Below are 27,211 nucleotides of genomic sequence, written 5' to 3'. Positions count from 1 at the left end.
GTGACAGGGAACTAACCCACCAACTGTTCACGGGCGGATGGATGGTTGACTCACAGACGAGGCTGACTCTCTGCAGGAAGATGCAGCCACTGAACTCACCTGCACACTTTGCCTCAACTACCTTCCAACCAACGGGTGCACGTGCCGGGTCCCTAGCCAGGTGAGCATGGATCCTGTGTCCATGCACTAGGAGGAAGTGAATTAACCTTCCGGAACATGCACCCAGAGCTCTGCTCAGCCACGTGGCTTGGCGGATCCCGACTCAGCACTCCTGGCCAGGGACTCTGAAAGCGAGCTGCAGCCTCTGGGAAGCAAGGGAACAGCAGAGCTCCGTGGACCCTGTGGCTCGCTGAAGCAGAACCTCAGGGGTACAGGGCGGGGTCTGCACTTTCTGCGGCACCAGGCAGCTCCCCCATGTGTCAGCACGCGAAAGCTCCTGCTGTATTCCAGCATTTTCCACACAGTTGGACGAGACCCAGTGGGTCCTAGAAGAATGTAGGTAGACCAGCTTTTAAAAATGAAATGAATAGAAGGAAAATGTCATCAGAGGGCTTTGCAGGGTGTTGAGGACAGGAGTGGGGAAACGGTATTTCTGTTTGTGTCTGTGTCGTCTGTCTGTCTGTGTGTCTGTCTGTGTGTCTGTGGGTGTGTGTCTGTGGGCATGTGTGTGTGTGTGAGTGTGTGTGTGTGTCTGGGTCTGTGTGTGTGTGTGTGTGTGTGTGTGTGTATGTGTGTCTGTCTGTCTATCTGTGGGTGTGTGGGTGTGTATGTGTGTCTGTGGGTGTGTGGGTGTGTGGGTGTGTCCAAGTCACCAGGTGAAGTGATCAGAAACACTTGAGATATATCTTGTCTTGGATCCCCAACCCCAGGCCTTTGGCTTGGGACTTTCCTACCCACACTCCCATGTCAGCCTCCCTGGCTGCCTTGTTATAGGGTGAGTTAGTCAGCTTTTGCATCACTGTAACCAAAATACCAGACAAGAGCAACTCAGAGGAGGAAAGCTTAATTTTGTTCAGGATAACCAAAGTCTCAGTCCGCAGATGGCTGACTCCTTTGCTTTGGACCCAAGTGAGGCAGCACATCATGGCGGAAGGGTGTGGAGGAGGGAAGCTGCTCACCTCATGGTGGCCAGGCAGTTGCAGGGGTGGAAGGAGTCACAGGGAAGACGCGCCCTTCCAGGGCACACCTCAGTGACTCACCCCAGCTACGCCTCACCTACCTCTGCTCCCACCCAGTCAGTGCACTCAAGCTGGGATGGACGTATTGGGTCACAACTCCTACCGTCCAGTCATTTCACCTCTGACTGTCTCTGCGTTGACACAGGAGCCTTTGCAGCTCACCTCATATCTAAATGATAACACCGGGCTACCCTATAAAGAATCTGGACAGGCCGGGTCTGGGAGTCTCAGGGATACGCTTCCTTCATCTGGGGCCCTGTGAAATATCTCAGTGGGAATCATTTCCTACTCTGTAGGGAACAAAGTTGCTTTGAGCATTTCCCAGAGAGAGAAAGGGACGTGCAGCTCGGGACGGTGCCTGAGGGGCTGGCTGCAGATGGCCGGAAGTGGATCTCCTCTTCCTTGGACAGCTCGCCAGTTGATGCAGAGCAATAATGACACTGAGATAAAGAATCCCTTCTGAAATTAGCTTTGCCAAAGAAATATGGTGAAAAAGGAAGTTTAAGAGGCGGAAATTAATTTAATACATGAAGTTAAGTGGAGAAAGACTTAGAGGAGGGAAGGGATCAGAGCACAGTCGTGCAGGTAATTTTAAAACGTTCCTTTGTGATGAAGCAACAGAAAGCTCAGGAGAGCAGAGAGGGGGCTGAGGAGGGCCGGCTCCAGGCTCAGGCTGTGGCTGGCGCAGCTGCCGAGGACCCCAGCATCGGGCACGCCTCGCGGGGCTCACTGGGAGACGCCAAGCCAACAGCCTCCCCCAGAAAGAGGACATCTGTTCCTCTGTGCACTTTTTAAAACTATCATCTGCGATGTGAGCAATTCCCACGGGCGGGTAAGGAAAGAGCCCTCCTCGCGCCGTGTTTGAGACGGGCGGCAGGTCGCATCAGCCTGTCTCAGCTGTGGTGGGGAGAAGACGCTGCTGTGGCAACAGTGATGGACGCTCCAGGTGGACTCAGCAACACGCGGGCGTACCCCGTGCACAGCCTGGCAGTACCATCACCACGCGTTTGGTGGGAGAAGAGCGAGGGTCAGAGAGGAAGGTGTGCGCCCTGTGGTTCGCTGTCAGAGCTGAGGGGACTGTGTGCTCGAGTCCCCGGCCAGGCCCGTCCTGTCCCGGCAGTCCCACTTCGGGAAGCAGAGGGTTAAACAAAACTGGGGCCAGATCCCGAGGGGAAGTGTTAGGTCTCCGTGGCACTTGGTCCCTGAGGAAGGTGGAGTTTCTGCTCAAGGTCATGGCTACCTTGAAGGCGAAACCTTTATATAGACAACATCCTGCCATTATTACCTAGAGCTCAGCATCCTCCACTTGTCAGGAAGCAGAGACGGCGTTGACCAGACTTTGAAGAAGCCGAGGCCCCAGGGACCACCACACCTCTGGTAAAGTGCTGTCGTGCTGACCACCTTTTATTTATTTATTTATTTTTGGCTCCTGTCTTCAGTCCCCGACCACAAAGCCAAAAACCACAGGAAGGCAGGAAAGTACACGAATGGGCTCTCTACCCAGGCCCGGCAATCACACCCTGCCTTTAATGAGTCATGCAGAAGGAGAGCCTGCGGAGCACCGGCCCTGGCGGAGCACCTGCCCTGGTGGAGCACCTCTGTCTAGTGCTCTGCAGGAGTGGCGTGAAGAGGGAAACGAGTGCCCAAGCCCAGCACGTTAGACACACGTGTCTGTCTGAAGGAAGCTCCCGCTAAGGCTGTGCCCTGACACACACAGGAACTCGCCGTGGAAGAGCTCCCTGCTCCTTGTCTCTCCCGCCTCATCCTGGGACAGCCCTTCGACCAAGCTGGGGTGCAGAAGTGGGAGGTGGGGGTGGAGAGCTTTTAGAAGCCCCAAGAGGAATAGATGGGGAGGAGGAGTGGCTCGTCCACCACGGATCTCTGGGCCCCTCCAAGGCAGAACCCCAGCAGGCAGCAGGAGCCCAGGGAAAGCCAGATGGTGCTGGAGTTCTGGGCCAGCCCTCCAAAGGGCTGTGGGTGTCAGCTGGGCACAGAGGCTGCAGGGCTACATTGCTGCTGCAGCCTGTGGCCAGTGACCAGAAGGCCTCTCCCCATGCGCTCTCACTGCCCAGACCCCCAGGACCTCCGGGCAGGCCCAGCATGGATGCCCCAGGGGAGATGAAGTTGAGTTTCCTGCCAGCCTGTTAGAACAGAGCATTGGATCCAAATTCTAGTTGTGCAAATGAAATAAGGGAGTGTGATGTTTTTTGCCACCCTGAATTACGTACAGAGAGAACCGAGGGAGAACAAATGGGGTCCGAGACGGCAGCGCCACCTGCTCGTGTGACGACAGAGTGAATGGCGCAAGCTCACCTGAGGGGAGTCGGCTTGGAAAGCCTGGTCTTGAGGAGGTGATCTGCGTTAGAAGCCCAGGAAGCCTGCTGACACCCTACGCTGAATTCCTGGCAACCTAACATGAGCCCTGCGTGTGCCGGGGCACTGTCACTTCATTAACGTTGTCCCCGAAATGCAAACGTTAATCCCGACCTCCACTCTCCCTGGCCACCAGCCTGGCAGCAGGAGTGGCGGTCACTCCCTTCCCCCTAAGTTGAGACCCCGGTTCCCTCAGGCTTGCTGCGAGTCTCATTCGCCCCAGGAGCCGTGGACTTGCCGTGGGAGGCTGGAGGCTTCATGGCATTTTTGTCTCTGAAGCATACCAGCTGCCTCCACGGCTGTCAGTGTGCAGCGGGAGCTCTGTCCTACGGTGGCCTCGGCCCGCCACCTGGGGATCGCCCTGAGCACACGCACTGACACCGTCCGGTGAAGGCCACACAGCGCCAGCAGCCTCCACCCTTATTCACAATCCAATGAGTCATTAATATTTTTAAAACAATCTAAGCTAAAAGTGATGTTACAGTCCTTGGTTTGTCAATGACCTCTTAAAAAGATGAGGAACCTCACAGGAGGGTTTCGGTTTAAAAGGTTGAAAAGGGACTTTTTGCTTTGACATATGAGGAGGTGCAGGATATACTAAGATTCGGCAAAGTCACAAAACATTGGAGCATGTTTATGTTTTTAAAATTTCAAAAGCTTCCCCTTAACACCAAGATCCATGAGTATGTCATTGTCTAAGTGACAAGGCTGGGAACCACTAATGACTTGGAACAAAAGGTGTTACAAAAGCAGCAGCGCCTTTTTGAAGAGGAGTCTTCCGTGATCGAGGGGCAGGAACCTGCGTTTCTCACTCACATTTTCAGTGATTGAAGTGTCCTCCAGTGCTGTTCCTGCACTTCTGTTTCCAGGGTTATAAATCTGCGGTGCTGCCTCCCCAAATCACATACCTTCAAGTTCACGTTGTTTTTATCAGCCTTCGAGCAAATATTTATCCGCCCATCTTGATCTTTGGCCCGTGGGTCTTGCTTCACAGACTCTTCACAGGGAGCTACTAGAAACCCGGCCAGGTCAGACCCTGGCCTGCCCAGTTCTGCGGCCGTGCCGATCCTGATGCTCTCCGGCTGCTTAACTCGCGATTCTCTAAGTGGAAAACCTCTCAGAGCCCCGAGAGTTCTCGCTTGCTGTCTCCACACTGACGTGATCGATAGGCTACGTGCACATCTTACGCGTTTCGATTCCCACACGGGGCCATGGCCCTGAAACTGCTGTGAGTGGCTCTAAATTCCAGTAAGCCTCAGCTCCCGGGCACCCCCTCCTCTCTGTCTTGGCTTTCCACTCGTGAACAGTCTGGCTTGTGGACGAGAAGGGCAGGCTGCTGTCAGACAGTGGGGACAGGGCACTGTTTGAGGGGCACAAACCGCCTCCCTACCCCACCCCACCGTCCCTTCTTCCAGTTGCCTGTGCTGGAGCCCAAATGTCCCAGGGTTCTCTGGACTTGTGCCCTAGGTCACTGTGTCCAGGGGGAAAGGCCTGTCAGTGGTGGGCTGCAATAAAGACCCTGAGTCCTCTGTTGTCATTCGGCTGAGGAGGGGCTGAGTCCACTGAGCCCAGGCTGTTCATTTATACCCATGGCAGGAAGTGAGCGGCGTGTTTCATGGAGACCTCCACTAGGGAAAGTGGGTAGCACTCTTTGCATCCCCTGTGTCTCTGCGGACTTAGATTGCATCTGGGCTGGTGACATGTCCTCTGTTCATTCACAGGGATGAACAAGATGGTCTTCTCGCTTAAGAAATCACAACAGGCCATTGCACATGACGACCTTTTGGTGGTCTAGTTATTGATTGCTTATGGAGACCAAAAATTAAGGACATCACGTCACCAATCGTAACCTCCAGGATAGGAGAAAATCTCTTCTCTCCCCCTGGCCACAGGTCCACTGCTGCTGTGCACCTCCCACTGGGCAGCCTGACAGGGGGGACCAGCCCTGTGGTGGGTGATTCCAGGTGCTAATACCGGGTGGCACGCCACGTCTTCCCATGTCTCCTGGACCAGAACTGTCACGTGGGTCCTTCAGCTGTCGGAGGTCAGCACCGTCATAGCACGTGTGCCAAGGAAGTGGGCCGCACGTGTTTGGCAGCTAGTGCAGCTTACACATGCAGGACGCAATGCGATTTCTGTGGCAAGTTAAGCCAGCAGCCCCTTCAAGGAGGGCTGTCTCCACACTCCATGATTGCAAGGAGGTTTAGGTGGTGTCTGGGGCTCTCTGTGACCCAGAGTATCACCAGCTTCCCCACAGAGAAAAGGCACAGCTCAGTGCTCAAGGTGGGTCAGGTCAGCAGGGGCAGGGGAAGGCCCCGCTCTCCAGGCTGCTCAGCCTGCCCTCAGAGAGGACTCTCAGTTCTCCTTCTGGGCTCAGAATCCTCCTTCCTCCTGTCTGCTTCCTCTGGCCTCAGTGTGCCTTTGATTCAGAGACCGTGTCTTCCTGGCGATTTCTCTTCCTGAGTTGAGATGAGACAGTGGAAAGGGACCCCACCCATTTCTGGATGTGTGACCCAAGCACAGATTCTTAATAGATGTGTGAATGTATTGCCATTTGTCCCTAGTCCCCCACTCCTTGGACCTCTGGGCACTGACCACTCACCTCTTCTGTTCCTCCACCCTTCCTTCCTTGCCCCTTGGGATTAATTAAGCCAGTTTTTCTCAAGCCCTCTGGTTTACTTGTTGCAGCCCTGCTTCTGCACCACTGTCTGTGTGCCTGGCCACCAGGGACTACTGCAGCCGTAGCAAGAAAGGCCCAGAGAGGCGGGCATCCAGCCTTCCGTGTGTCCGTCAGAAATCCCCTCCCTGGCCCCACGCTGTTGTGGTTCATTATGGAGAGGAGTAGGTGGTGTGCAGGTGAGCTGAAGGCCTTGTCCAAAGAGGCTCCCAGCCCTGCAAGGAGGTCCAGGTGTCAGCTCAGCCAGCTAAACAAGCCCAAGCCCCTGCTAAATTTCTGTAAGGCAGAAGCAGCCCAGGGAGTTGTCCCTCCAGTGGGCTGATGTGAAAGCCCGGGCACAGATGGGCTCAGGGTTGGTTTCTGTCCCCTCCTTTCTCCCTGCCGCCCTCCTCATTACTGGGCACCTGTGCCAGGTGCTGGGTCAGGGACCAAGATCCCAGCCTGGCTTGTGCACTCGAGGGTCTCACGGCATGTGGGAAGAACAGGAGATACTTAACCCTGCACAGCACAGTACTGTGCAGAACTGGCTTCTCTCTGTTCCTCACCCAGATCCTGCCGCAGGGCCTGGCATGGAGTCAGGGGTCAACGCCTGTGTGTTGAATGGACCACTGAACACGGGCCGTCACAGAGGGGGTGTAAACAACAGTGGTCAGTGCCCCTGCTCATGGCTGCTGCCTAACAGGACTCGAGCTGTGGGAGGAGGGCGTGTGGCTTGAGCCCCCGTCCTGGGACCCTTCAGTGCTGCTCTGAAACCCCTCTGGATTCGTTCAGCATAAGGGTAGGGGACCATGGCCAAATCCCTTTCTCTGGGCAGCTGAACACAACAGTTAGCTTTAGTCTTTACCAGAAATAACAGAAGTCCTGTCCCTGGCATGCCAGGCACATGCTGACTGGTAGAAGCTAGGACTAGCCCCAGTGCCCTGGGAACCCTGGGCATCAGGCTGCTGGTTCTGAGCTGAGATGAACACTACTGTGTGTCTGACTCAGAGGAGAATGTGATCCTCACCCTAGGATGTAAAGATCATCCGAAGTAAGAACGGGAGGACAGGGCCACTTAGGAAACCGCGCCTCTCCCTGAGGGGGTGGGAGGCTGAGCCTGCACTGGGGCAGCGCAGCTCCCCTCTGATCTCCAGAGGCTGAGGCCGTCCTCTTTGGCTATTGGCTGCTCCCTGCTGCACAGCGAACTCTGTGGTTGTCGGTAAGCAGCATTAAAAGCCAGGGAGTGTCCCTGCACTGAGGATCCCGGGCATCTTGCTGCTTGGCCAAGGGGAGCTGGCAGCTACGAAGGCACACCTCCACCTGCCACTCGGGATGAGCGCTTCCAGGCTGCCCGGAGTGAACAGGCTCAAGCAGTTTTGGAGGGTGAGTGAAAGGACACAAATCAATCTGCTGGGGGGAGAGTTCAATTTCTGAAAAAAATAGCTAACCTGCAGGGTGAGGCGCGCTGGAGAGGCTTGAACGATCTCACGGAACTCCACCGGGAGGTCCAGCCAGGCAAGCTTGATGCCTCGCCAGAGGGTGGGACTTTAATTTTAACTAATCTGCAGCAGATGCAATCAGCAGCCAGTTCAGTCTGGGTATTTACTCGGAGCAGAAGTTTTCTGGAAAAGGCAGTTTAGCACAGGAGCCACAGTAGGGTGGTTTGTCATATTTACTGCTACCCAGGTGTCAGGCAGCACATCTGAGCGTAGCCTGGGGACAGCGGTAAGCATTGAACGTGTTGGCTCATAGAATCCTGAAAATAGAGGGTGTAGGTGTTTCCTTTGAGGTTGGCTGGTCTCTATCAGACGCCCCATCCAACTGGAGGAAGAAAGCCATGGAAATCTGAAGCCTTGTGTTGCACCGTTAGAGCATTAGAGAGTGCTAGGGTCCCCATGCAGACGGGGACACACTGTGGACCCTTGCCACAGCCTGTGTGTGGGGACATCCGATATGAAGCTGGTCTGGTAGGGGCAGCTTCTGGTATCTCCGCGTTTGGCCCTCCTCACAGAACTGCAGAACACAGTGCAAACCGGGGCTTGTTTTTGGTTGTCAGAAGCAGGGTGCAGAGCAACAAGTAAAGAATTCTTTCCTGAGTAGTTAGTTGCTCGGACTCAGGGCGATGGTAAATGTCCCTGCTACGTGTCCACATCAGAGTCGATTTCCACGCGTGGTTCGGGACCTGGGAAGGAGAGGATGGTTCTGACTGTCAGAGACCTCTTCACACGTGACACAGAGCTGGGAGGGAGTAATGGTGACCGTCAGCGCACTCGAAGGCTATGGGATTCTATGATTTTTTAATGCCAGTAATGGCACCCTGCTCATTAGAAATCACTTTACTGGATGAATAAATAACAAGTAGTTAGTGCATTTGATATGTGTCTGACAAGAGGTGAACAGCTTTCTCTCTGAAGTTCAGAGAAGGGCCTGGAGTGATGGAGGTGCTTTGTCAATTGCTTATTGACCGTAACATCTCTTTATTTCTACGTGTAATGGCAATAGTGTAAGTTTGCCAGTGATTCTGAAATGACTTGGTAAGTGGGGTTTGCACTCAGCTGGGTAGAACCGAGGTAAGTTCTTCCCAAGCCACAATGTATGTGGACTATATACTCGTCTCTTCTGAGCAAACAGGATGTTAAGAACATTTAAACAAAGAGGCCCTACGGTAGATGCACCCGCAGCTCGCAGGGCTCGACGGAGGTGGGACACTGTTGGGTGTGGGTCCTGGGTTGTCCTCTTGATGGTGGCAGTTGCTTCTCTCCCTTCAGTTCCCACTCGTCTAAAGTGGGTGGCTCCTCCCAGCTCTGAGATTTAATCTGAACAACATGGAAAACAGATTGATCTCTGCTCTGAATTGACCAACATCTGTCTAGATAGTGACGGGAAGTCTGATTAAATTTCTTGTGTCACTTTCTGCAAAGTCTTGTTGGAGTTATGCTCAGATCTGGCTCTAGGCTTTACAACGTTCCTCTTTGGTGTCACTGAGTGGGATGAATTAGCCACTGGTAGGTGTGTCGGTGAACAACAGGCCAGTGTGTGTTTGTGTCCTTCATTTTAGCCATTCACATCTCCAAATGGTCTGAGAGTGGACTTTGTACAGCTCCCCAGTGTTTCAGAAGGCACCTCCTGCCCTGCATGCTGGGTACCCTTGGAGAGATGACCTTTCTGATGCACAGTGCATGCAGTTGCAAAGGCAGGGCCCAGGTCCCTGAACTGGCACCCAGGTCTGGCCTTGTGCACTGGAAGGAGGACTCAGGGATTTCACCAACCAACTGCACAGTCCAGATAATGGAGCAGATTCTAAATAAGCTGAGGAATCCCTTAATTATTTAGGGGATGCAAATGGGTGATACAATTACTCTGTCTCAATTCTGAATTATTCATTCCCTTTGCAATGGTAGCTTTATGCTGATAACTTCAGGCTATTATTAATATTTTTTTAAATTGAAGCTGGATTAGAAAGTGATTCACAGAAGAGATCTCAGTGCCTTCTCCTATAGGACTGGCAACAGGGCAGCCCAGTCAAAGGGCCAAAGCTGGAGCCTTGCTTGGCCTCCTGGGTCGAGTCCCACTTCCTGAGCTGGTCCCCACTGCAGTTCTGGGCTGCATGAGCTCCCTGGTGCTAGGACTCAGTCCACTGAAACTGCTGCAGGGGCCAACGGCAACAGCGGAGAAAGCAGGTGGGGTAGAATTTTCTCCAGTTGTCTTTGGCTACTGACATGAAATGGAATTTTATTACACTACAATTTGCTCTTAAAAACAGTGACGGTCTTCCTGTGGTTTTGGTATCTTCTGTCTGTTTATGTTATTTTTTTGTTGATAGCAATGTTTTTTAAGCAAACCCAGAAGCATTCTGCTGGCACTAGTTGGAAACAGGGAAGATTTGGAATCACGGCCTGCAGTGGCTTTGCTGTTTAGATGTTTGTAGGCAATGACCAAATCTGAATTTCAGATTTCACCAGGAAATCTGTAATTCCAGCTACTAGATGAGATGAGGTCATTTGATTGAGCACACATTTGACAACAGAAATCTATGTACTGGAAAAGCAGATCCAGAGTTACAAGAAGGGCAAACAGACTTTTTTCTCTGTCTTGGTTTATGGTGAGTGGAGACAACCCAAGCTCGGGCATTTCGAATGTGCAGTCCTGAAAGGCAGCGTGGGAGAGCCGGGCCCGGTCAGGACGCAGGAGCCCTGGCTCAGCCCGGCTCCCCACGGTTTACCTCCTGGCCTTCGGCTTCTCACGAACAGCTGGGGAGGAAGGTGCCGATCACGTGGGTGTGCTGCGGAGTTGGACTGGGCCAACCTCTCAGAAGGCTTCCCCCTCAGTTTTGGTGTCCAGCTCTCCCCTGCTTCAATAGGTCTGAGTCCCAGTGGGAGCAGCCCTGATGGGCCATTTCCAGCCCCCAGGTGATTCTGATGGTCAGCAGGGTGGGGCCAGGCATGCCATCTGCAGGTCCCCTCTGCTCTAGTCGTCTGTGTGCGGAGGTTCCAGTGCTGTCTAAGCACTCTGCAGACTGTGCTGGTTGGGTTGTTCCTCTGACTGTTCTGGTCATCTCAGAAGAGGACAGGAGGAGAGAAATTGCAAAAGATATGAAGGACTTTAACCCCAAGCGACTTCCCATGAATGCACTTGGTGTGCACAAAGAGCTCGTGGCTGCCTGAAGTTTCAGTCCCTTGCGGAATTCCTCTGTTCTTAAGGGCAGTGTGCTCTGATTCCAAGGGATAAAGCAAGTGAAAACAATACTTTCCCATGTACAAGCTTCTCTTGGTTGCACTGAGATCTAATGGTATGCTACGTGTGCAGAGATTCACAAGACACCCTCCTTAGGTTTGATGAATTTGCCGTCTGGTGGGGGTGAGAGTCAGCAGTAATTGTGTGATTTGGGGATGTCTATGCCTGATTCTCTTTGCTGGGCAATTCTCTAGTCTTAAGGACTTGGCTAATGAGTTCCCAAGTGGAGGAAGGCCCCCAGCCCACCATTTGCTGCTCACAGGCCCTCGGGGTGTGTAGTGAGCCTCCTTCTGAGACATGAAGATGCCTAATGAGCACAGTTCCCCCTGAACCTGTGCACACGGCACCAGAGAGTGCAGCACATTTATATCTACACCCAGCAAGTCTCTGAGCCTTTCAATACTCAATCCTGCACTGATACATTTGATAAAAGAATGAGGTGTAGTTGGATATTTCGTAAGTAATGACACAGAGGTGGAAGCCAGTTTAGAGCATTTGCTGCCCCTGGGCAGTGGGAGGCAGCTCCTGTCCCCAAAGTGTTGAATCTCCCTGCCCCGGGTCCGCCTCAGTGACCCACACACTCAGTCCAGACGCTGTCAGGGAGGGAGGGAAACGCCGGTTCTCAGCACTGGATGGGAGAGGACAAATCGCCTCCTCCAGAACTTTTGTCCCTTCCTGTCAGGTGACAGGTTAGACTGGGTTCTCTGTCTCCTCCTCAGGTTCTCTGATCCTGCCTGAAACCACCTCCTTCAGATAGGCAGGAGGGAGAGACCCATTTTAAAACTTTAATCCAAAGAGGGAGGAAGGCAGGGGTGGTCTCCCTCCAGCCCACCAGCCCGGAGGGTTGGCTCTGTAGCAAGTCAGGTTTGAATTTGGATTCTTGGGCTGGTTCCGCCCATGTGAGCCTGTGTTCCCTCCTGTGTAAGGTGAAGCTGGCGCTGCTGCTGGGGGTGCCTGGGGTGAAGCTTGGCTCCGATGGTGTCTGCACACCGCACACAGCAGGGCTCCGGGAGGGAGCGGCTGCGGCCCACAGGACAGGCTGAACGTGGGCTCCCAGCAGGTTGGCCCCGTAAGCTTAGCCTCTGCCCTGGCTCTGCCTGATGCTGTGGGTTCTGGGGTGGCAGTGCCTTTGAAGGGAAGAGCATCCCATTAGCCTCCTGGGACGGCAGGGTAAAGGAGGCCATTCCCCAGGCGCACGTGAGCCTCGGCCCCTGCCGCGGGACTCTCGGGTCCAGCCCAGCTGGGCTGTCTTTGCAGCTGAGACTCTCCTCCTGGTTTGGCTTTTCTTTTAGCGCATATCTTTCCACATCAAGCAGATCAACTGCTCTCAGCTCTGGGAGGAAAACAAAGAAACAAAACATGGCACATTCAAACAGTTCTGTTTCTCAGCACTCCGCGGTCAGGCCACCAAGGAGACTCTGCGGCCAGTCATTTTGAGGTCTGGTAATCGGTTCTTCATTTGGTCTTAAATACATCCCTTTGGAGAAAGTTCCTAGTTTCTTTTTAACCAACACTCAAAAATTATTAATTTACCTCTTTATTCATGAACATTAAAAGCTGGAGTTTGATAAATATTTTATGATTCTAAAGCTCCAGTGCATTTCTGATTGGTACTAAGGGTGAAAAAAGCCCTCCTCTCTCCAGAATTTGCAAAATCAATGTGAAGTGGCTCATGCTGACCTACCAGGTGCATGACTAACAGGGCAGGTGGACTCTGAGGGAGCAGGGCTGTGGGAGGTCCTGAAGCTGCTCCCGAGGCCTCCGGGGTCAGAGCCTGACCCTCTTCCCACACTGCAGGGGAGGAAGATGGGGAGTGAAGTAACACTCCCCCGCCATTTGGCCAAGTAGAGACTTCAGAGAAATATATACAATGACTCTCCAAAGTATTTTTGAAAATTAGAAGTTGGTTTTGGAAGAATAAGCAGGGAAGTCCCCTGGCCAGGTAGAGAGGACATGAGACTCTAATTTCTCCTGCGAACGCCCTTGGGAGCTCAGTACAGCGGACGTTCCGTGAGGATTCTTCTGCCTTTGCTCCTAGTGAACTAGAATAGTTCATCGGGTTGCTAGTGATCATACCCATGGTGGGACTTTCTCAGAGAAGACAGAGTAGGATACATAGAGACTATTTGACCCAGGAGCCTAAAACCTCGTGAATTTCCCTGATGCCCGGGCGAGAGCTGTGTTTCCATTAGAGAAGGCGGCACGGGTGGGCACTTCATGGGTGTCCTCCAGCAACTCTTCCTGGCCAGTGAGGTTGCTCATAAACTGCTTTGCTGAGGGCTCCTGGGAGAACCTGGGAAGTTTCTGTTTTCAGACATTTTACAAGAAAACACGCTAAATATTTTATAAAGGGGAAATTAATACATGAAATATAAATTCTCAGATGATTTACTTGGAAGCTAATAACCAAAGAGCTATTGATTGCAGAGAAGCTCAGTGAACAAATTTGAGAATCAGGGTCTGTTGATGTTTCATTGTTAGGGGAGTAATTTTCTAGGCTGAGACCTGTGCTTGATTGCCAGTGCCGTTTTCTGCGAGTGTTGCCTGAGCCAAGTCTCTAATTAGAGAGGTGTGTGTGTGTGTGTGTGTGAAATAAGACACACTTGTGAGATTTTTTAATATTACAATTTGATTGTACTGTTTACTTGAATCCCATGGTTCCTGAGATCATGGTGAGGAAGGCTGAGAACTGCCCTTGACAATGGGCACATAGAGGTACCGGAGAGTTCTTTAATTGCCCGTCTCGCTTGCCTCACTGCGTGGTAGTGACAGGTTGGTTGGCCTGTGATGTTTCCTGAGGAATCAGTGAGAGCACACGTGTGATGTGCCAGCACACAGCCTGTGGCTCCTCAAGGAACATTAGTGTCCCTGTCCCCTCCAAGGGCACCAGCTTCAGCCGCTGGGCGTGGACGGAGGAAGCACTAGCCCTGGAGGCTGCAGGAGGAGGGGCGGGTGGCGGGTGGAGGGATGAGTGAAGCTGCTTCCGTTCGCTTCACATCTACGTCCTCATTATGCCCGGGTCTTGGGTCACCCAGGAGCGTCTGAAGGCCGACGTTGGCGAGTCTGCCTGTGGCTGGTGCGAATACGATCCCGGCGGCTGGAGGCCATAGCCCTGGCCCCTGCTCGTCCCTGTTGCTGCGTTCTTGCCCGGGTTGTCCTGGTGGTTAGCCGCCAGGTAGGCAGCTTGCGCACTTTGTGGTTCACCTTGGAATCCACGATCGCTCTCTGACTCAGGAAGCGCAGCACCTCGACTCTCCAGTTCATCGACTGGGAAAGGAGGCATTGAAAATGAGCATCTAGCCTGAGCGCTTTCCGTGACCTCCGTGGCTAGCTTTCTGTCTGTGTTTGAGTGACTCCTTGCTGTCTTCGCCTGCAGGAACCCTCGCGGACTGATAGGTAGACTGAGTGGGGGGTCCTTCCAGCCCAGGATGCCTTGTTTTGACAAAGATTTGAAAGATGAAACAGTCTCCAGCTGAACAGTCACTACTGAACTTCATTTATCATTGACTGAGGGGACATGAGCACGCAGATCGAGAGAGGTGCCCAGACCAGAAAGTGACACCCTAGAGTGGCAGGCTTGTGCAGAGTGGCAGCTACGTGTCAGCAAAGCGTGGCAGGGGTATGGAGGCCTGAGCTGCGGCGTGAATACGGGATGTCCTCAGGACTGGGGTCTCCTCGCTGGTGGGCTCACGCACTTGGCATCTCCCCAGTGACAGGTGTTCTCAGGCCTCTGACGGAGGGGAACGGGTACGTCACTGAGTAACATTCTCAGGTTCAAACAGCAGTGTGAAAATAAGAGGAAACAGTGGCTTCTGACCCGCTGCCAAGTAGGTTATGAGAGTTCAGGTGTCCTCCAAGACCCCCGCCCTGCGTCCACCACAGAGGTGTGGGCAGCTCAGGGGCAAGAGAGAAAGATAAGCCCCGGCTCCTGAAGTGTGATCGTTGCCGTGTGTGTAAGACGGCCATGCTTTTTTAATAAAAGAAGACATCAAACCCAATTTGAATGAAGTCTAGCAAAAAGGGTCACCCAGCAGAGGAGCTGCTAAACATCGGAGTCTTTGTTCTTAAGCGTGGTCACTATGAAACTTAGGAACCCACCCGCTCCCAGATGCTGACTCTGTTAGTGTCACCTGAAGAGTCAGTGGCACTCCGGTGACACGGAAAGCACAGGACATGGAGGCGCAAGAGGAAGAGGAGATTCTAGAAGTCAGAAAATGCAGCCGGAGGGCGAGAGAGGAGGCAGCTATCCTAAGAACGGAGAGTAAAGGCCACGGATTGTGTGCACGGAATGCTCTTTACCCTCAGCAGTTTCACTGAGGGACAGATGGCGGAGAGTCCGTGGCTCCGATTTGACCTGTGCAGGTGGGACACCTCCACCAGGGCCTGTCTAGAAGCAGCCCACAGGCGGGGCGCCACACAGGGAGCCACTGCAGGCCTTCCTCCTGAGCCTGGGGTCTTACTCTGGCCTCTTCCCAGACAACCAGGTCTTTCTGCCCTGCCCGGTAGCACTTCCTAGAACGTTCCTCATGTGGAATCATCCCATGGAAGGCGCCTTTCCCGGGGGCCTCTGCTTTCGTCCTTCTCGTGAGGTGTGCAGCGATATTTCATGACGATTAGTCTGCACTTCCTTAATGAGAAATGTTGTTGAAAATCCTTTCGTGGGCTTACCTGTCTTCTTTGCTGAAGTGTCTGGTTGAATCTTTTGTTCATTTTATAACCGAGGTTTGGTTTTGTTTTATTGTGATTGAATTTGGAAAGTTCTCATATTCTGGGTACAAGTCCTTTGACAAACATGATCTGCAAACATTCCTCCCAAACTGTAGGTTTTCTTTTCTTATCATTCCCTTAAAAATGTCTCTTGACAAACAAAGATCTTTCCTTCTGATGGTGTCTAATTCACCAACTTGTTCTCTTATAGGCCACACTTTCAATTATATAGTTAAGAAATCTTTGCCTCATACAAGATCACAAACCTTTTCTTCTCCCAATTCTTCTAGAAGCTTCATAATCTTAGGATTGATATCTAGGTCTGTGAGTCATATTGAATTATTTTTGTATATTTTATGAAGTATCTTCAAAGTTCTCTGTGTCTGTGTGTATAGTCACTTGTTCTGAAACGATTTCTTGGAGGACAAAACCCACTCTTTCTCCATGAGCTATGGCTCCGGTGATAACACGCTTGATGCAGACAGCTTCCAAAATCACACTTCCAGCATGTCTTAGGATCATGGAGCTTCTTGAGCGAAGCCGCAGGAGCGCAGATGGCTGTGGTCAGCAGATGGGCTGTCGGCTAACAGCTCTCCACCAGGACACCTCCTGCACCCTGGCTAAGCTCCGCTCTTGGGCTTGGAACGTGAGGCCCACTGGTGCACTTGGGGAAGTCTGGCTGAAACTACCACTAAGCGTGGAGGAAGATAGCACTGGATACCAGGGAAGTGACCACAGGGCCCTGACCCTGGGGCTCAAGCATTGCAATTCAAATGGGCCCCACCTCTGATCACCACAGCTGATCGCCTTCGCTGTTCCTAGGTGATATTTCTGAAAACAGAAATTCTCTTCCCCTTATTTACTACATCCTGCAGCAGGCCCTGCTCCTTGAGAAGCCAGAGAACACCTCGCATCCCTGCGTTCCCTGCCCTGTTCTCACAGGACCCTGCATCCCGTCTCCCATCATTCCCTGTATATCTGGGTCCTTTCCACTTTGTGCTGGGGGTAGCACTCCAGCTGCCACTCCCCCTCTGTTGGGAAGACCCCTGTCACTTTCAAGACTCTTCATGGTGGTGTCTGTGTCTGGGTCTGTTCATCACCCAGTAGGTCAGCTGACTTCCTCCCCAGGCCGCAGTCCCCAGATGGCAGTGACAGAGACCTGCTCCTTCCCATATCTGCCTGGCTGGAATCCTCCCGCTGGGAACAGGAACTCAGGGGCGCTCAGTAGAGTGTGCTCACCAGGGTGAATTCTCACTCATATGGCCTGAAAGTCTCGGAGGGTTGTTCCGAGACTGAGTCTTGTTCTGAGGACGCCTGCCTTTCAACTTGGGTGCCACCCTGCCTCCTTTCCAGGAATACCACCTGGCCATGGCCACGAGCCAGGGATCCCAGAGCCTTGGACTCGCTCAGTCTGCATCATGGCCCGTGGTGCCTCCACCCTGCTCAGGCTGCAGGAAGCCTCACTGCTTCAGGACAGAGGCCCAAGCCCTCGGCTTCAGAGTCCTCTGCCAGCGGGTCACCCTGCCGTCGCCATGCATCTACTCTTCCCCGTGGGACGCGCCCTGGCTGACAACTCAGTCTCCTGGTGGATAGTCCTGTGTGTTCCCGCCTCCGTTACCTGTGCCTGGAAATCCCCTCCCATGCAAGCGCCATCTCCTCTTCCACCTCCCAGGTTCTCTGTTGGCTGCTGCTGGGGTTCGCATAGCCTGAGTCCCAGCAGGACACAGGCCTGGGCAGGTGCCTGGGTGAGGGTGGAGCCTGGTGAGTGGCAGGTGCTCTGCTGGAGGGGCAGTTATCTGGTCTCAGGCCTGCGTTAGTTGCCAAGGCAGCCTGTGTTTGGAAGGCGAGGCTGTCCCTTCTGCTCGCGTCCCTCTGCTTCTCTTCCACTTCACGCCGGCTGCCCCCAGAAGCTGAGCAGATGCCAGTGCCGTGCTCCTGGACACCCCAAACCTAGCCAAATCAACCCTCTTTCCTTTGTGAATTGCCTGCTCTCCCAGTTACTGTGTTACAGTGACAGAAAGGAGCCTGAGGCTCTCTGGGGCCATCCTCTCCCCTGTCTCCCTCTCTGCCTGGACAGCCTCCCTGCCATTTGGTGTCTAACCGACGCTGCTTCCTGTTTCAGAACTCAGGGCTCTGACTAGGCCATGTGTGTTCCTGTGACCCCTGGAAAGGCCTCCTGCACTGCAGGATCTGTTCCCTGATGTGTGATGCAGTGAACTTGAGCATGAGGAGAGTCCATGAAGGCCAAGCACAGCGTATGTAGGGCTGTAACTGCAGAGAGAGAGGATTTATTCAAAGATGTAAGAGGAGCCACAGGAAATAAGCAGCCCTAGCTTCCTCTAGGTGCTCCCTGCTCCTCTGTGGGAGCAACTGAAGAAATGCTCCCATCCCGTCTTGTCCAGGTGGAGGGGCCTCCTTCGGAATGTGCTCCTCAGAGAACGTTCCTGATGCATGCCTTTGCAAGAAGGAGGCGGCACAGCATGGAGAAAAAGGAGTGTCCCCTGAGATATGCCAGTGCTCCACACTCAGCTCTAGGATATCATAGCAAGGGATGATTGTAGGGGGAACTTGATCCCATCCAGTCAGCTCTGTCTATTGGCAATGAGCACCTTTGACTTATCAATATTTCCATGCCAAGATGCCCATTTGTCCTGAATAAGAATCAATGTCATTTGATTAATATAGATTATGTCACTGAGCAGTTAATTTAGAATGTCACTGCTCTGCAGTTCATATCTTAACTTGATTGAGTCTCAACACACACGCCTGGACCCACTCCATCAGGATGGAACGAGGCAGAGACCCTGAGGGCCACCCGGCAGCACACCCTGCCGAGGCCTCTATCCTGGGGCAGCTACCAGGAGCCACTCGGGTGATATCACTGGCTCTCTGGCCAGGTAGCCAATCCATGTGGGGTTTCCCTGACACTGAGGGCTTGGACCAGGAACGAGGCAGCAGCAGGTGCCCAGCCTGGGCTCTGGGTGACCCAGGTGGTGCTTTACGTGTGTGCCTTGCCCGTTTCCCTCTTGAGCTCTTTCCCTTCCCCTGGCCATGAGCAGGATGTTTGCTGCTGGTGGCACCCTGACCCATTCCTGCTGCTCACATGAAGGCAGAGAGTGGACAACAGGGTCTCAGTACGGGATGGGAGCATTTCTTCAGTTGCTCCCACAGAGGAGCAGGGAGCACCTAGAGGAAGCTAGGGCTGCTTATTTCCTGTGGCTCCTCTTACGTTTTAAAATGAGCACAGCAGTCTGAGCACGGCCGAGTGCTGGTGAGACAGCCGACGTGAATGGCTGGGAAGTGGCAGACCCTCACTAAGTCAGCTGCTACGCAAGTGCCGGAGGCGCACGGTCGTCAGAGGGCCCTAGGGCCTTTCTCCTCTGTGTTGTCAGTTGACCTTGGTCCCTGTGCTCAGGAGGAGTCTTGGAATGGACAGGGCCTGATGAGCATGGGTCAGTGAGTGACCTGGTCTTTGGTTATTTTCCGGTCCTTCTGAGCCACGTCTCTGGATTTCCCAGGCATTGGGACATTTAATACAGCCTCAGTTTCCGTAGGTCATCGTGAGGGTCCTCAGAGACCCTCGTTGCATACATCCACTCTCCTGGGCATTGGTGCTGCAGGCAATCTGCACAGCTATGTCCAGATGGGGGAGCTGGCTGCAGACAGCAGCGAGGGCTCCTGGAGGCTGCTCGGCTTCCTGCCTGAGTCAGGCCTCCTCTCACCTGTCTCAGCTCCCTTGTCCAGGTGTTCAAGAACCTTTACAGAGGCTGGTTGACTGCCTGTAGTCTCTTCAGCCCTAGAGTCTGTTCTTGTGTGGCATGGAGTTTCCATGTGCCGTAGTTGTGTCGGGCAGAGTCCTTGCGTGTCCCTGCACTTGGGTAGGCGTGAAGTCTGTGTCTGTGTCATTACCTGGCTCACCATCGCCCTGTGTAGGGAGCTATCACTCCGTCCATGGCGTTGCCTCACTCATTCCCTCTGGGCCACTTGCAGAGGCAGCCCCTGCTGTGTTGGATGAGCAGCTGACTCTTCGGAGGAGCTTTGGCGGAGCTGAGGCGGCTGGGCTGGAGCTCCCGGCTCATGCCTGGCTCGTCCCTCCTTTGGACGCTTGTGAAGGACGAGTGTCCGAGTGTGCCTCTGAGTGACAGATGGCATCCTGCGCCTGTCAGGTGTCCTGAGCAGCTTTCCTGGCTGTGCCTGTGGAGCCCCTGTCCTCACACCTGGCCCTTTGCAGGCTAGTGGGCCCAGAATGCTCTCCTCCTGGCTGGTGCAGTGGAATCTCCAGGGCTTCTCAGGAAAGACATACACTAATATTTCAGAAACGGAGCACACACACCTGCAGGTCACACTGTAGGGTCTTGTCTAATCAGCCAGGCTCTGGCCTGGCCTGGCCTTGGGGTTTTTGGCCCAGGTGACCCTGCTGCTCAGTCAGGGATGAGAGGCCTGCTGGGGTTCAAGATCTGTGTCTCTAATAACCCTGGAGCCTGGGCATTGAAAGGCTGGGAGACCTTTGTTGTGACAAATGCTAAGGGTCAGTACCAAAAACTACCCAGGCTATCCTAGGGCATTTTTGTCCCCCACAGGCCAGGGAGTGTTGCCAGCTGTGCTCTCAGGATGCACCGGTTGCTCTCCTGAATTAGGTTGCAAATAACCTGGGTTTTTTTCCTCCTGATTTTCTTTGGAAGAGTAGTGAGTGGTTAAAAGAAAACCAAAGTGTCCCGTCATTTCAGAACCTGAAAGATGCTCAGTTACAGTGTTTTGCACCCAGAGCATCAGGTCTGCTTTGAGGCCAGCTGTGAAGCTCTGTGTTACCTGAGCAGGTGTGGTGGGAGGAAGGACCCCACCACTCTCAGGGGTCCTTAGGGAAAGAGGAGCGCAGCTGCCTTCTTAGGCCTGGCTTCCGGTTTTAAACATGTGCTATGAGCTTCCCTTCCCCTAGCGGATGACACCCTTTCGAGAATAAGAAAGCCAGCCTTATACGTGGCCCCGCATCTTCAGCAGATCCCCTGGCACGGCCAGGTTTCAGGATCAGCAGACAGACATGGATTGCAGTGTCAGGTGATAGGGGACAATGTCCCTCCTGGAGCTAATGTTGATGGTTGCTGAAGGCCGGTCCAGGCTCCTGCACCTAGAATGTCCACACGGGCAGGACCCATCTGCAGCTGGGTTGCAGATGCTGGAGTCTCTACACATCCCTGTCTGGACCACTCGTGCCCCTAGGAAGGCGTTGGGACAGGCTGTGGCAGCGTGTGCTGCGCTGGCCCGGGCAGCAGTGGCCTGGCAATTCCCATCTCTGGAGGCGAAGCACAGGATGTGACTGGCAGTGGATCCATAGGGAACAGCTGCTGCAGGGATGGCAGTTAGCAAATCCAGGTGTCACGGTGGTCTTGGAAAGGGAAGCGTAAGTGACTTAGGTGGAACAGCACACCCAAAGAGCTTTTAAAATCAGGGAAATCTAGACTCGGACCCAGGGTCAGCACTGAACGCCTCTGAATGTCTTCATCTCATTAAACTTCCCAGATCTGCTTCCTGTTAAATCGTGTCCATGACCCTTGTGTCCCAGTGTCACCAGAATGATTGGCAAATGCCATTTTTTTTGTGTGTGTGTGCTAAATGAGCCCTTTTTTGTCCATTATCGTTAGTGTTACCTGACGTGGAGCCAGGTAACACTAGCTTGGAGTGAATTTGGAGGAGTTTAAGCAGGCTGATAGTTGGATGGAGTGTGGAAACTGTAAGGTGCTCCACACCCAGTTCACGCCTTCCTCAGGTGCCCACGGAGCGAGTCCTGTGTGGTAGATGCCCCATGTGTTCCGGAATGAGAGGTCGGTGGGTGTCGCCCCTGTCCCCGTGGAGTCTGCATTCAGGTAACTCTGCACAAGTGGACTTACTGAGGTAGCATCGTGGAGGAGTAGAAGGCAGCCATGGTAGGGGATGTGGAATGGCAGCAGGGTGTCCCTGGAATGGCGGTGACATGGCTGAGCACCTTCGAGGTCTGTGGGATGCGAGCCCTTCCAGGTTACGATGGCTGCTCGTAGTCACGTGCTTTGCCAGCTTTCCCTCCCGGCTCCGCTGCCCACCCTCCACGCTCACCGAAGTGCCCGTGGCCTGCACACCGCACACGAGCTCCCCCACACTCTGTGCTTGTCTGTGCTGGTCCCTCTGGGGAACCACACACAAGTTCAGCACCAGTTGTCACAGCTCAGCATGGGCCGGGTGGATCCGGCCCCTCTCCCACACAGGCCTGTGGGCTGAGTCCCATCGGTGAATGCCCCTCTCTCCTCTGGAACCTTCCTCTGCTCCAGCACTCCTCCTGCAGTGCGGGTGCCAGCTGGGCACAGAGCCAGACTCTGTCAGACCTTGCATTGCTCCTAAGTTCTGGCTAATCTGCAGGAGCGCGTGCACACGTGCACAGCAGCTCTCCTGCTGTGGACACAGGCCAGGCTGGGGATGTAGCAAGAGGCAATAGAGCTGGACTGTAAGGAGACTAAAGTCAGGTAAACTGGGGTTCAAGTTGTGATTTTGCTACTCAGGTGGTGGCCTTTGAAAAATTAGTTAAATCTCCAGATTTCCTCTCTGTCTTGGGAATAAGAACCATTATCACACAGTACATTTTTGAAAGTATTAATATGGACATGTGTTAAAGTGAACTCATGCTCAGTATGTAAAATCTGTAATTTAGCCAATGTGTTGTTATCCCAGTGGTTAGGGAGGCTGAGGAAGGAGGATCACAAGTTCAAGGCCAGCGTCAGCAACTTAGCAAGGCCTTAAGCAACTTAGTGATACTCAGTCTCAAAATAAAATATATAAAAAGGACTGGGGATATGGTTCGGTGATTAGGCACCCTTGGGTTCAATCCCTGGTAACAAAAAGAAAAAAAGCAAAGTCTGCTGCCAGCACTGGGTGTGTGCCTGGTACTACTGCCATGGGTGCTGGCCCTGCGTGAATCCAAGCAGACAGTGGGACACAGAGGTCATTATCAGATACCCTTGGCCGGAAGCCCCGTTGCTGAGGGACTGGTTTCCTTGGTCTGGATTCTCAGTGGCCTCTCCCTGCTGGGAGCAGAATCTCAGCCAGAGCTGAGGCTGAATGAGGTTCGTGGGCCACAACTTGGCCACCACGGTTCATTCTTGGGCTCACAGCAGGCCAGCGCTTGTGCTCGGTGCTGCTGTCACGACGTCACTGCCTCCTGCTCTGTGGTTGAGGTCTGCAGGAGGGGTGAGGCGGCGTGCAGGACAGACACCAGCCGAGGGGACAGTCAGCAGATCCAAACAGCATGCACAGTACCCATGTGCCCTACAGGGGTGCAGGGGAGAGCTGGAGTCCACGGCCACAGAATGAGACCTCAAGAGGGGACCAGCCTCCTGGGCCCCGGGCACCCGCAGTGGGAAGCAGCACCTGCTTCCCACACACACGTGGACTGACTGATCTTTGTCAAACTGCTGCCCCACCCCAGTGACCAGGCGGCCAACTCCTCCAGATTTGCTTTGCCTCAGTTTCCCATATTGTAAGAAAATGAGGTGCAAGTAGCTTCTTTCATGTGATTAATAAAAAACGACACTGTATTCAGAAGGTGCCTTTTATGTAGAAGTGCTTGGTGAGCAGTTGCTGTGGGGAGCCCGCCAAAGTTGGTGGAGCTGCCAGGGCAGCGTCCCTCCCGGAGCTGGGTCCCAGGAAACCCTGGAAGGTACCCGTTTCCCTCAGCTGCCTTGTCCCACTCAACACAGCCCTGCTTCCTCTGCGCGCATCTGCCTGCCGACACCCCGGGTTCTGCCACCAGGGTGTTGGGGACATCCAGGAGCAGCTCCTGAGGGCAGGGCAGCAGCTCCTGAGGGAAGGGCAGCAGCTCCTGAGGGAAGGGCAGCCGCACTGTGCCGGCTCCTGAGTGGCCTTGGGGACAGCAGGGTGGAGTCCTGGAGCCTCCTCTCCTTCTCTTGGAAGCCCGGGGCAAGTGCTCAGAGTCCCCACTCACCTCTGGCCTGTGGCGTGTGAAGGGAGCAGTCCCCCCTGCTCACTGGACACCAGGGTCATTATCCAGCACCTCAAATGTGTCTCCAGGGTCAGGAATATGAGCCTGTCCCCAGTGTGAGCAGGACCAGCCCGGAAGCCCAGGGATGGGAGATTGTTAGACACACCAGCTCCGTTTTTAGGAGTTGCTGCTGCCCGGCGTCGACCCCGTGCAGGTCTGCGTCAGCTCAGACACACCCGAGTGTCCTTGCTGCGCAGATAGCGGTTCTCCAGGAGGGCTCAGTCTCTGGAGGAGCGGCGACACAGGAACCGGTTTGGACTCGCTGCCGACTGCTCCAGGGACCTTGGGTGTGTGTGCACGCCACGCCTGTGTGTTTTCTCCTCCCGGATCTTTCACCCCGACACGTGGGAGCCCCTCCTGTGCGCAGCTGCGGCCTGTCACAGGCCTTCTGCGAGGTCCCTGGCGGAGCCGCCCGGCTCCTTTCTCTGCAGCCTTTCCCGTGGCCACCTCTTCTACCGTCTCAGGGGCTACTTTTCTCGAAACATTTACTCCTCCGCTTTCAAGATCAGGCCCCTTGAAGTCTCTTCTCCTTTTATAAAATCCAGCCTTTTGAGGTCAGTTGTAAGAAATCTCAGAGCTCCCGTGTCCCCTTCGCCCGTTCCCTCCACGGCACGTCCTGCAGAGCTAGAGGCCAGCACCGGGTACTGACATCCAGGACATTGTGTCCTGCCGGGCCCTTTGAGAGCCCCGCCCTCCCCAGCCCCAGCCACGCTCTGGTCCCTTCTCTCCGGGTAGCTACGTGGCTGGGACTGGCGACTTCCAGCTGGGCAGACTTCTTAGAGGTGATCGCACGCGCCCTGGTGCCTCAGTCTTGGAGGACTCTGAGCCTGGAATCCTGGAGTGAGAAATGCCTCTGGATGACCCCGTGTTTGAGTGATGAGCAGGGGAGGCTTTGGGAGCCGGCAGTGCCGCGGTCCCCTCTCCCTGGAGACAGGGCCGTGGATGAGGGGAGGGCTCCCGTCCCCAGGCCTGGGCACTGCCCTCGAGGGAGTCCAAGCAGTGCAGCCATGAAGCCTGTCATTAGTCCACTGTCAAGATGTCCTATTCCTGCCCACCACGCAGGGGGCCCATGGACACCCCGGCCTCCCCAGTCACAGCACAGCGGTGGCACGCTTCGGGGCCTGCAGGAGCATGTGAATGTGGCGTGCTATGTTACAAGCATGCTGCCCCTTCCAGCCTGCCCGGCTGGCCTCAAGCAGGGTACAGGCAGGGGTGCTTCCCTTAGTGCCCGCTGCATTGGACTGTGGCCATACCTGCAGGCAGGTCCTCAGCCTCCTCTGGCCTCTGACATGGCCCCTTCTGGCATCTCCCCTCTTAGAGGAAGCCCCTTCATCCTCTTCCCCGACCCTTTAGGACCAGGTAGTCAAGCACTGTCAGGCCTCTTTCTGTTCTTGTTCTCTGAGCACTACTCTTGCTGACCTCAACGGCCACCGCCCTCAGGTCCCCCAGCTGTGGCCCTTCCCATCCCTTGTCCAGGACACGATGCAGCACAGGGAATTGTCTGCCCACTCATCCTTGAGTACATGCTGGTCTTGGGCATGTCACTGGGGGTCTGAGCAGCTTATGGAATGTAGTGGACACTTTGAGGGTGTTGAAATGTCGGACGGAGCCCACTGCCCTGGCTGTTCACCCTGATCCTCACCTACCTGAGCCCACCCATCCCACCAAACGCTAATGGGGATTGTGTGCACAGTTAATCACTCCTTCAAGACATTCTTGTTTCTTTTCAATGTATCAAAACCTCGAAAAAAATATATGTGCTGATGGGTTTTACTTTAGATGATGGACATGTTCTAGAACGAGGGAGGGGCAGTGGCTGCACAACCCTGTGAGTGGACAAATGGCAGGGACCTGTGCCCTTCAGAGTGCTCAGGTCATGGCCCATGACTCACACACATTTATCATCTTTTAAATGCCTTTGGTGTCACTTCAAGGTGAAGTACCCAGATTGCTCCAGAAAAGGGGTGTGGACAGAGCGTTCTGAAATGTTTTCAGGCAGGGCTGAGACGGGCCAGGGAGGAGAGACAAGCATAAGGAGACACCTGTCCTCCTCCTGCTCCCTGAACTGACACCTGGAGACTCCAGGGAGCTGTTCGGGCAGAGTACGGAGAGTGTGGCCTGGTGGGCAGCGCTTGCCCCCGTGACTCCTGTGTGCAGTTCCTGGTACTCTCTGGCCACTTCAGACCCAGCCTTGACCCCAGCTGCTCGTCAATCAGCACAGGGAGAGGATCACGTGCATCTCCTGACATTTCCAGTTCACAGTGGTCACGCTGTTTGTTTCCAAGTAGTAAACGGGCTCACTATTCGGAGGATGTGCGTTGTACTTGTGATTTTATGTGGTCTGTTTATCAGTTTGCATGGTTTAAAAAACAACATCTTGCATTAACACTGAATAGAACATAGGAACGTTGAAGTTAATGTCGATGCTACTGGGTCAGGCCACCTCGTCTGCTGGCCACCATTGGATGGGTCACAGGCACCCCAGGTGAGGCACTGCCCACCACGCCTGCAGGGCTGGTTTCCTTCTCCAAAGACTAGAACCTCCATACTCAGCCCAGCTGTGATTTATAGTTGGCAATCCGTCAGTTATGGTTGGGGTGAAGACCACATTCAAACTAGCCACAAACAAGCCTGTTTCCAGACAGACCCAGAACAGTGTACACAGTTAGACCCGGAAGAGGTCTTCAAATACATACTTTCAGTTTAAAAATGAAGACACAGAGCCCAGAGAATGTTTTTTAAAAATAGGAATTTAAAGCAAAAATACCCTTTTTAAAGTGTCATCTATTTTTAAGAACATTTATTTTCTGGTTTTTACAGGTACACTTCCAGTTTCAAATCATTTTTATGTTTTATTCTAGTGGCATGACCCAGAAAATAGGCATTGGTTCACGGTATCTTGTTATTTTAAGAAAGAAAAGAAAAAGGATCCATCTGCCTCCTAAGCACTTACTAGCTTGCCGAAGTCAGCCCCCCTTCTGACAGTCACGGAGGGAGGAAAGAGGCCCAAGCCCTTGGAGCCTGTGACATCTGTCAATACCTGTACTAATAAGACTCCTCATGGCATTTGCAGGGTTCTGGGAACAAAGGTGCAGCAGTTATTCTTTGGTAAGAGTTGGCTAGAGAAATTAAACATTTTCTGGGCCAAAAATAGAGCTGACCTCTACCCCTTACAGCCTCCAGCCTTCCTGTGCATATTTATCCCCACCCCATTTGAAGAGCCCTGGATAAGCCAAGGTACCCAGGGCTTCCAGTATCCAGCCAGACCCCTGATTCATCCCATCTGGAATGTGTGATGTGCCATTTATCATGAACCTCCTCATCTGTCTCTCTGCCCAACATAATAAATATTAAGCGAGTGCTATGTACTTACATAATTTGCAGAATTGATCGGCTGACTTAAAAGCTTGATTCTCCAACAAAAGAAAATGCAGTGCCTTGCGCAAAGGTTAAATGCACAGTTTAATTGGCAATTGTGCATTAGGAACCTATTGTAAAACGATCACAGTTTGAGGGGACGCTCCAGATAGCACAGTCAGG

General features: G+C 53.6%; 1 protein-coding gene across 4 annotated transcripts in view; it reads left to right on the top strand.

Moving 5' to 3' along the window:
- Positions 1 to 27,211, top strand: part of DPP6 (dipeptidyl peptidase like 6) — a 934,588-nt gene that overhangs the window by 362,714 nt on the left and 544,663 nt on the right. The window contains exon 1 of one of the 4 annotated variants that reach the window (XM_079149265.1): positions 7,525 to 7,590. The exons of the other annotated variants lie outside the window; for them this stretch is intronic. Coding sequence (XP_079005391.1) covers positions 7,540 to 7,590 — 51 coding nt within the window. The 5' untranslated portion in view covers positions 7,525 to 7,539. Of the gene's footprint in view, positions 1 to 7,524; positions 7,591 to 27,211 lie in introns of those variants that run through there. 4 annotated transcript variants of the gene reach the window in all.

This window comes from Sciurus vulgaris, assembly GCF_902686455.1.
Source record: "Sciurus vulgaris genome assembly, chromosome: 8".
In the NCBI taxonomy this organism is placed as follows: Eukaryota; Metazoa; Chordata; class Mammalia; order Rodentia; family Sciuridae; genus Sciurus; species Sciurus vulgaris.
The sequence above is the reverse complement of the archived record's forward strand: the minus strand, read 5'-3'. Positions and strand labels throughout refer to the sequence as shown.